Genomic DNA, 10936 nt, shown 5'->3' with positions numbered 1-10936 from the left:
AAAAAAAAAAAAAAAAAAAAAAAAAAAAAAATATACGTATTTTAAAAAATATTTGATAAATACTAACCAACTGCCTTTCAAGTTGCTTAACAATTTAACCCCCCACAACAATAGTATATGAATATCCACTCCCCCACGGCCCTCTTCAACACCAGATTTTTTTCTTTTGCTCACATGTTGGGCTAAAAATGAAATCTCATTATTTTAATTTATACTTCTCATGACCACTACCAGAAAAAATATTTTTATATTTACAGGATATTTGTAATCTTCTGTACTTTCTCTATCTATGCTCCTTGCATGTTTTTATACTCAATTGTTTGTCTTCGTATTGATTTACTGATGCTCTTTAAAGATCATGGTTTTCAACTGTTGTAAATAATTTCTCCTAGTCTCTATGTTTAACTTAAAGTATCTCATTATAAACATGTTGTCACTTCTTATGTGGTTAAATCTGTTAATCTTTTTGTTATTTTTGTAATACATTTTTAAAAAGACATTTCTCATATTAAGGTTATCAAAATATTCTACATTTTCTTCTATTATATAGATTTGTACTTAGATTTTCGCATTTATGTGGAATTCTGTATTTGATGTAATGCACAGAACTGAGGTCTTAATACTACCCTCCTCCCACTCCCACAAACTAAAAAACCAATTAAATTGAATTTTTAGAAATGACGAATTTGAGATCTGGCAAGATGGCTGACTAGGAACAGCTCCAGTGCAGCTCCCGGCGAGACCAATGCAGAAGGTGGGTGATTTCTGCATTTCCAATGAGGTACATGGTTCATCTCAACGGCACTGGTTAGACAGTGGGTGCAGCCCACAAGGGGTGAGCAGAAGCAAGGTGGGGAGCTGCCTCACCAGGGAAGCACAAGGGGCCTGGGAACTCCCTCCTCTAGCCAAGGGAAGCCCTGAGGGACTGTGCTATGTGGCTCACATTCTGTGCTTTTCTCATGGTTTCTGCAACCCGCAGACCAGGAGATTCCCTCGTGTGCCTACACCAGGGCCCTAGGTTTCTAGCACAAAACTGGGTGGCTGTTTGGGCAGACACCAAGTTTAGCTGCAGTTTTTTTTTTTTTTTTTTTCATATCCCAGTGGCACCTGCCCTAGCGAGAGAGAACCATTCACTTCTCTGGAAAGGAGCTGAAGCCAGGGAGTCAAATGGTCTTGCTCAGTGGGTCCCACCCCAACGGAACCCAGCTAGTTAAGATATACTGGCTTGAAATTCTCAGTGCCAGCACAGCAGTCTGAAGTCGACCTGGGACACTTGAGCTTAGTGGTGTGTGTGTGTGTGGGGTGTCTGCCATTACTGAGGCTTGAGTAGGTAGTTTTCCCCTCACGGTGTAAACAAAGCCACCAACAAGTTCAAAATGGGTGGAACCCACCGAAGCACAGCGAAGCCACTGTAGCCAGACTGCCCCTCTAGATTCCTCCTCTCTGGGCAGGGCATCTCTGAAAGAAAGGCAGCATCCTGAGTCAGGGACTTATAAATAAAACTCTCATATCTCCCTAGGACAGAGCACCTGGAGGAAGGGGCAGCTGTGGGTGCAGCTTCAGCAGACTTAAATGCTCCTGCCTGTGGCTATGAAGAGAGCAGTGGATCTCCCAGCACAGTGTTCCAGCACTGCTAAGGGACAGACTGCCTCCTTAAGGGGTCCTGATGGGGAGAGACCTCCCAGCAGGAGTCGACAGACATCTCATACAGGAGAGCTCCAGCTGGCATCTGGTGGGTGCCCCTCTGGGACAAAGCTTCCAGGAGGAGGAGCAGGCAGCAATCTTTGCTGGTCTGCAGCCTCTGCTGGTGATACTCAGGCAAACAGGGTCTGGAGTGTACCTCCAGCAAACTGCAGCAAACCTGCACAAGAGGGGTCTGCCTGTTAGAAGGAAAACTAACAAACAGAAAGGAATACCATCAACACCAACCAAAAGGATGTCCACACAGAAATCCCATCCGAAGCTCCCCAACATCAAAGATCGAAGGGGGATAAGTTCACAAAAATGAGAAAAAAAAACAGCACAAAAAAGGCTGAAAATTCCAAAAACCAGAATGCACCCTCTCCTCCAAAGGATCGCAACTCCTTGCCAGCAAGGGCACAAAATTGGACAGAAAATGAGTCTGACAAATTGACAGAAGGCAGCTTCAGAAGGTGGGTACTAACATACTCCTCTGAGCTGAAGGAGCATGTCCTGACTCTATGCAAGGAAGCTAAGAACCTTGATAAAAGGTTACAGGAACTGCTAACTAGAATAACCAGTTTAGAAAAGAACATCAATGACCTGATGGAGCTTAAAACACAGCACCAGAGCTACATGAAGCACATACCAGTATCAACAGCCAAACTATCAAGCAGAAGAAAGGATATCAGAGATTGAAGATCAACTTAAATAAAGAGTCAAGACAAGATTAGAGAAAAATGAATGAAAAGGAATGAACAAAGCCTCTAAGAAATATGGGATTTTGTGAAAAGATCAAATTCCAACTGGAATTTTCATAACACAAAGAAACAATGCTAAGATGATGGATACCTCATTTACCCTGATGTGATTATTACACACTATATGCTTGTATCAAAATATCTCATGTATCCCATAAATGTACACGTACTATGTACCCATAAAAATTAAAAATTTTTAAAAACATATTATGGTATGTTTTGTTATTAGGACAAATTCCTTCCCTTCTCACTGAGCTTTCCTAACCAAGATCCTTTCCTTTCCAAAAGTAGTTTTGCCTATTCTTGTGCATTTGCTTGTCCAGATGAATTATGGAATCAGCTTGTCGAGTTTTATTTAAAAAAAATTTTGGAAGTTTCTATTCAGATTTCCTTGAATTTATAGGTGACTTTTAAAAACAGCACACTTATAACATGTAATTCTTGGGTACATTCCCCTTTTGTATTCTTTAGCTTTTACTGTCTTCTTGGTTTAAGTGGCCTGTCTACATTTCCTGTTAGGATGATTCCTGGTAAGGTTATGATTCTTAATAAAACATCCTTTCCTTCATGTCATTTACTGATTCATGCTCGTTTACAGAAAGGGTGTTTTTTTTCCAACAAAACTCTGCTAAAGAAATGTTTTCTCACCGATCACCATGTATTGCCAAATTGACAATCATATTGTCTACAGATCTTGAAAAATTTTTTTCAATCTCTCCCTGATACCTACACATTTCATTCCTTTTTCTTTTCTTGGTATATAGTTAGAACCTGCAGAGCAAGGCCTAACAGTAGTAGTAGTGACAGGCATTTTCATCTTGTTCCCAAACTCTAATAGAAACGTATCTAGTGTTTTCCTACTAACTACTATTATGCTTAAGTTTGTCATTAGATACAAGCTATGACTCTATGGGCATTTCACTCTAAGGTGGCAATTCCTTATCCCACTTTGATAAGGAATGAGGACTGAAACTTTTATAAAATACCTTTTGTTCGTTTGTAGAGATCAAATGGTTTTCGCCTAAAATGGTGACTGGCAATACAGCAACTGCTTATTTTTACAATTATTAGAATATCTTAATGATGATCTTTTCAAAAAATTTCCCTACGCTGACCCTTCTTTGTATTCTAGGGATAAATCCTGTTTGGACACAGTGCATTATTCTTTCAATACACTACTGAATATGACTTGCTAATATTTAAGATGGATGCTTTCAGTATATTAGGATCTGACGAGCAAGACAAAATGTTGAATTTTAGCTTTCTTTCTCTTTTCCTTGCTCAGTTTTAGCAAAAAAGTTATGCTAGCCTCAGATATTTCCTGAAAGCATGTCTATTTTGCTTTCTGAGTTTGAAGTTTGCTATACAGCCTTCAATTTTAACTTGCTATTGTGTTATTCAAATTTTCTATATCCCCCTTTTCAATTGTCTGGTTAGTCAATACATTTGTCAGGGATTTTCATGATTCTAGAGTGGTCTACTTCCCCTTGTACTTTCACTGTCTTTTCCACATTGTAAAGTTATGTCACTAACGACTGCTATAAATTCTTGATGAATATCAAATATTACCGTTTTCTATTTAAATTCTGTCTGACATTAATAATGCTACTATCCATAGTTTATATTTGAGACTCATTCTCATAAAATTATAAAAACATAAAGAACATTAAGAAAAATATGTATTAGTTCTTATCCATACCTCTTTCAAAAACCCACTGCTAATTACTAAGATTCAAGGTACAAACCACCACTGTATATATTTCTTACTTTTAGCTGTTCTAAATCACAATAAACTTACCTTTATTCATTCAAAAAACCTAATGAAAAAAAACAGCAGCAGCTTGACTACTATAGATTAAATATGACACTACAAATTAATGCCACCTGCTGTAGTCAGCTTCTATGACCGCTTGTAATAACCCTGGTATACATTAATCTTGTGTGGCCCTCTCACCCTATCAGGGCTGACTTGGGCAATCAAGAAAATGAGAAGTGACGCTATGTATCTTCCAGGGATAGATGAAAAAGGCACTGCAGGTTCTTTCTGGGTCTCCTAGATTGCCTGCTCTGGGGAAAACTAGCCACCAAGATTTCAGAACAAAGAGCCACATGAAAAAGCCCATGTGGAGAGAAACTAAGGCCACGTAACAACATCCAGAACAAACAGCTACCACCTTGGAAGTGTATTCTCCAGCGCCAGTCAAACCATCAGATGACCAAAACTTCAGCCAACATCTAATTGCAATCTCACGAACCCCAAGCCAGAACTACCTATCTTCTGAATCCCTAACCCGCAGAAACCATGAGAGATAATAAATTGCTGGTGGTTGTTTTAAATCACTAACTTTTGAGATTTGCCATGTGGCATTAAATAATACGCCATCTTACTGAACTCATATAGAATATTAAAAAAATAAAGAGTTCACCTTCCTTTAAATTATTAAATATTTTTAACTATCTCCACTAATTTGTGGAGGTGATTTCTGTAAAAAGGCTGGCTAATAAAACATGAGCAGCAAACTGTAGAGAAACACATGGTGTGAGTAAAGATACATTTATTTCTTGTGCTTTCTCACAATGCCCCAGATTTGAGGCGTCAGCAGCCAGAAGGCCACAGGCATGGATGGCATTCTACATACACTACAATCAGCTTCTGCTTTGTGACTTAGCCAAAATTGGAAAAATGAGAGGTATTTTCTACTTAATTTTAACCTTCCATCTAATAACTGCTCATTAGCATCAATAAACGCAGGCAGTTGGGAAAGGGAAAGGCTTGAATCACTAAAATTTCCAGCAATTCTAATAGCAGCTGTAAAAAATGAATTTGTGTTTTTGATTATCCCATTATTTTTACCAGTTCTTTATAAGCCAGGACTCTGAAAACCAACGCTAGCATTTACCAAGTAGCTAATTTTATTTAAAATATATTATCCATTAAGAACCGCAGATTAAAAAAATGACTGCACAAAAACAGCTCTGAGAGATAATTTAATTCCACCCCTGTTTGAAAAGTCTACATTTGAATAAGGTACTCAATGCTTGATCAATATTCTTGGAACTCAATCAAATATAACCTGTGGTTGAAAATCAAGGTTAAAAAAAAAAAAAAAAAAAAAAAAAAAAAAAAAAAAAAATCAAGGTTACTCCCCAGGTAAGATCCACATGGAAATACATGAGAAAAACCTCTCAATTTAGCCACTGAGCTACTAAAATATCTAGATTTCAAACATTCCCTTTAACTATATCACATAAAAATGATCCTCTCTTATACTAATTTCCATACTCCCACATAAATGGAATACATAAATGGGAGTATAGGAAATGAATATTAAATAGGCCTAGAATTTACTCTTGCTCTTAATTTCAAACACACTATTTTTCTTCCTGTGTTCATCTGTATCTGAAAACTGGTTTTCAATTAAGTACCAATATGGAAGTAATTTTAGAGTCTTTCAAAATGTTCATTCATTATCTTAAATGTAAACAATATGAATCACATGAGCTTCATTTTAATCCCCAAACATCCTTTAAATGTATAGGAAAAGACTAACTGGATTTAATGTAAGTAAATCATATTTTAATTGGGAGAAAAGGAAAAGGGAAATAAAAAGCAAACATATTATAGTTACTCTAAGGAAAAAAGACAGGTACAAAGAGAAAAATGACCGCACTATCGAGACAGCATAAAATTGGCATACAGACATAGAAATCAATCAAACAGATCAGAGAGCATAAAAATAGATCCATCCATATATGATCAATTGATTTTTAAATGATGACAAGGTAATTCAGTGGGAAAAAAACAGTGCCTTCAACAAATGATGCTGGAAGAAACACTATGTGAGAGGAAATTCTTACCTTATATCAAAAAAATTAAACTTAAAATTCATCACAGACATAAATGTAAAAGCTAAAATTACAAACTGCTGAAAAACCAGAAGTAAATCTTTACAATTTCAGGGTACGCAATAATTTCTTAGGATTTAAAGCACAAACTACAAAAAGTAGAGTGCTTAACTGGACTTTTTCAGTATTTTAAAACTCTCCTCCTCTTCAAAAGACACCATTAAGAAAATGAAAAGTCAAGCAACAGTCTGAAAAAAATACTCCCAGTACATGTATCTGACAAAGGACTTGTATCCAGAATTTATGAAACAACTTTTACAATGTAGTAAGAAAACAACCCAAAAAAGATACAAACACTTCAACAAACAGGATGTATCCGTGTCATATTACCACATAAAAGATGCTCAACATCAGCAGTCATCAAAAGAAAGAAACAGAGAGAGAAAAAGAGAGAGAGAAAGAGAGAGAGAAAGAGAGGGAAGAGGGGAGGGAGGAAGGAAGGGAGGGAGGGAGGGAGGGAAGGAAGGAAGGAAATTAAATCCAGACTGAGATACAATTATACACCAACTAAAGTGGCTCAAATGCTAAAGACTGTGGAGGATGTGGAGCAACTGGACCATCTTGCATTGCCAGCAACTGTAAAAAATGGTATAACTACTTTGGGACACAGTTTGCCAGTTATATGCACAACAGCCCAAATGTGGTATCAACCAAAATGCCCATTAACAGGTGAACTGATAAAAGATTAAAGGTTAGAGACAATAAATATATGATTCCATTTAGATGAAAATCCAAAAAAGACAAAACTAATTTACAGTGACATAAAGCAGGTCACTGGTTGCCTGAGGCTTGAGGTGGTAGGAGGAAATGGCCTGGCAGGGGGTACAAAGAAATTTTGGAGGTAATACTCTCTATTTTTGGGCAATATTCCTGATTGTGATGATAGTTACACAGGTGCAATCACCTAAAACTCGTCAAAGTACGCACTTATGTAAGGCATGTTTTATTTTAAAATACTTCTATAATTTAAAAATCGTGAAACATAACTCAATAAACGTAAGATGTTCACACAGTTCCATGACCCATTTTACGCAGTTTCCTCTAAAGGTATCCAAAGAGACTCTCTAAACGTTACTCATACAATACAGACTCAAGTAACAAGTGAGAGTTAGAAACAACACAGTTAAAATGTATATAACCAAAATCCATACCTCAAAGGTGTATTTTTCTCTATTATTAAAGAGCATTAATATGGTCATCTGGAAAGTGGAGACTTGCAATATGTGCTTCCGTGTATTAGAGCCAGTTACTTGTGCACCTCCAACACCAACTTCAGATCCATCTTCCTGTTTCATTTTTCAAAAAATATAAACGAAGATAACAATCATTTACCATTTCATGGTAACATTTATGTATATATGCATGTAAGTATTTATGTATGTATGTGAGTGACAGGGTCTCACTCTGTTATCCAGGCTAGAGTGCAGTGGCACAAACAGTGCTCAATGCAGCCTCAACCTCCTGGGCTCAAGCGATCCTCCTGCCTCAGCTTCCCGAGTAACTAGGACGGTGTGCACCATCACATCCGGCTAATTTTCGTATTTTTTGTAGAGATGGGGTTTTGCCATGTTGCCCATGCTGGTCTCAAACTAATTGGCTCCAGTGATTCACCGCCTCAGACCCCCAAAGTGCTGAGATTACAGGCGTGAGCCACCATAACTGACCAATTTCCTGGTAACTTTAACAGTATGTTTCAGAAATAGGTTCCATAATCTCCATCCTCCCCCTCAACAAAACTATATAACTTATTCCTATAAAGGAAATCTAAGTAATTAATCAATTCCATATATTCAATGCTGCGATTATTTTAACAGTACACCATGGGATGATAATAATAATGGACTTACAAAACACCACTACTGTTGCACTACCACCAAAAGTTAAGAGAATTTGGTTTCTTTTTGCGTGGCCTGATAATAGCAAGAGATCAAAAAATAGCATAGCACAGCACGGGGGCAGGGGGAGAGGGGGGAACTGTTCTCAAAGCCTCTTCCTGCTTTACAATTTAGGGGATGCAAAGTGGAACTTTCTAACTGTTCAAAAATTAACATATGCATTATGTTTTAAAAATCTGCTGATCTGCTTAATAAACTTCAAAAGAACATGACTGTTTAGGGCAAAAAACCTTCTTTAAAAACAAAAACTAGCAGTAATTAAAAGATGAGTTCTTTAGTTTCCTTGTCCTTCCCACTTACATTTAAGTACATGTGTTGAATATCATTCAACTAAATTTATTACAAAGAGCTATTTCTCATTTCAATTAAATATAAAAATTAGAATACTTACAGGCATTTTCAGCAACACTTAAACTGATGTTAACAGTGATTCATCATATCAAACTAGTAAAATCCTAATTAAACTTATTTGCTGCTTAGATGACTATTTAGGTGTATTTCTATACAGTTTTTCTAGAAGACTTAATATTTTTTGAAGGCAAATAATCCTGATTCATACCAAGTAATGAAAATAATTACTCTAAACCTCATAATTTAGATATAAAAAAGTAATTGCTTTGTAAAAATGAAGGCAAATCACTTGTCCATTACTAATTTTTTAAATGACTTTAATAACATTTTATATTCAACACATCGAGTGTTAATTTTCCCAATCTTGATTCATTAGAAATAAAGATTGTTGGTGACAGAGTTTTGAAAAGGGGCTCATGGCTTTGTATGCTCTGTAATCAACTTACGTTTTACTATTTTATGCAATATTTTCTTAAACCTAATTTTATAAATAAAATATGTAATTATCCTAATATTTAGTCCTTAGAGAAGGCTATACTGGTGTAGTTTTAATATTTTCAAAACTGCAGTTAGCAAGTGAGAGAACAGAAGTAATAAATCAAAGCCAGGATTTTTAACCTTTCTAACATGTGAGACAGGTGGAGAAATAAACAATTTACCCAGGTCAACATAAATCACAAATCAGCTCTATAGACTAAGTTACTTAATATGTTCGAACTATCAATACTTACCTTTTTAACTGGTCCATAAAATGTGGCATTGAGATCTGCAGAACCCATATGATGCTGGAGTGTGAGCTGTCGACCACTGTGTTTGGCTAAGTAGAACCTTCAGCAAATCAAACAAGGTTTTAGAAAATCAAACAAACTTACACATTTGAAATTACAAAGTACAGAATAACATCCCTTAAACGTGTGTGTGTACACACACATACACGTATATGTACAGACTTTAAAAGTTAAAGGAAACCTGAGGAATCAAGTTCAGTTTCAACTTTCTACAGAAGAGAGAAACCCTGAGAGAGCCCTAAGCAACTCAGCTAGATACTGCATGACAAAGACAGCACACTAAATAATTTCTACTGTGCACTCTGCCCCAGCCTACTGCTGCTCAGCCCCTGCTATTAAGACCACCTTTCTCCATAGTAACCCAATAATCAATTTGTCGTATGCCAGTAGTAGACGTCAACAGTACAAAATATATTTCTATACCACACAAAAAATATTTAATGCACTAATGCTGAATGAAGGGCATTTATAAAATATTCCTCTGGGAAAAGTTTACGCAACTTTTCTTACATATTAAAGTTATAAAGGATACGCCCTTCCTTTGCTGTTGTTCAAAACTTGCACTTTTGAATTTTTATATTTATATTTTTTGTCACTGTCCATATCACCTTTTTTCAAAGCCCAAGCTACTCCGTGGTTCTTGCCCCAGTATAACAATCATCCCTTCACTCCTAGAATTCCTTTCCCTTGTCATTTTGCCTTTCTACCGTTTGTAAAAAAATGAGGACCTTGGGGAGGAAAAAACCCAACATTTCTGTGAACTCAAGAGGCTGAGCAATATCTAAATCAGTTGGATTAGGCAGGTAAAACTAATTGGATAGCAGATACATCGTGAACTCTTGCAACAAAGTGTATCTGTGTGCATGTATAAACGATTATACTGATTCACTATTAGAATAAGGCTCATGCAGCTGATCAGGGTGAAGTCGGACTGTCCACAGGATTTATGAATTGTGGTGGTGGAGACAGTATGCAAGATTCATGGATTAAACACCTAGTTGCTTTCCTGGCAAATGGTCTATGTTCTCAAAGACAAATCTAGTTGTTTTTTTTTTTTTTTTTTTTTTTGAAGATACAGGTTAATAATGTGCTAGTGCTTCTGATTCACAATGAAAGCAACTGGCTATGGTAATGTAGAGAAGGTAGTTGGAAGAGCACCAGAATGTTTGAAGCTTTTTAAGTTAAATTCTTAGTTACCTCACCTTACAAAGATACATGTCAATATGCTGAATGCTCAACAAAGATCCAGGATATGGGCTATTTAAAAATACCTATCTCCTGCATCAGCATAAAAAATATCATTTCTGTACAACCCGCGTCAAGTTTTAAAGTATATGCAAGTCGGCCGGGCGCGGTGGCTCAAATCTGTAATCCCAGCACTTTGGGAGGCCGAGGCGGGTGGATCACGAGGTCAAGAGATCGAGACCATCCTGGTCAACATGGTGAAACCCAGTCTCTAGTAAAAATACAAAAAATTAGCTGGGCATGGTGGTGTGTGCCTGTAATCCCAGCTACTCAGGAGGCTGAGGCAGGAGAATTGCCTGAACCCGGGAGG

At 36.9% G+C, this 10936-nt stretch overlaps 1 protein-coding gene across 2 annotated transcripts in view; it reads right to left on the bottom strand.

The window, feature by feature from the left end:
- CUL3 (cullin 3) overlaps positions 1-10936 on the bottom strand; it is a 107076-nt gene that overhangs the window by 11591 nt on the left and 84549 nt on the right. For both annotated transcript variants that reach the window (XM_017529025.2, XM_017529026.2), the window contains 2 exons: positions 9325-9421; positions 7499-7633 (listed from right to left, as the gene is read on the bottom strand). In XM_017529025.2, coding sequence (XP_017384514.1) covers positions 7499-7633; positions 9325-9421 — 232 coding nt within the window. The remainder of the gene's footprint in view (positions 1-7498; positions 7634-9324; positions 9422-10936) is intronic.

This window comes from Cebus imitator, unplaced genomic scaffold (genome assembly GCF_001604975.1).
Source record: "Cebus imitator isolate Cc_AM_T3 unplaced genomic scaffold, Cebus_imitator-1.0 Scaffold57, whole genome shotgun sequence".
Classification (NCBI taxonomy): Eukaryota; Metazoa; Chordata; class Mammalia; order Primates; family Cebidae; genus Cebus; species Cebus imitator.
This window is presented reverse-complemented; position numbering and strand designations above follow the sequence as displayed.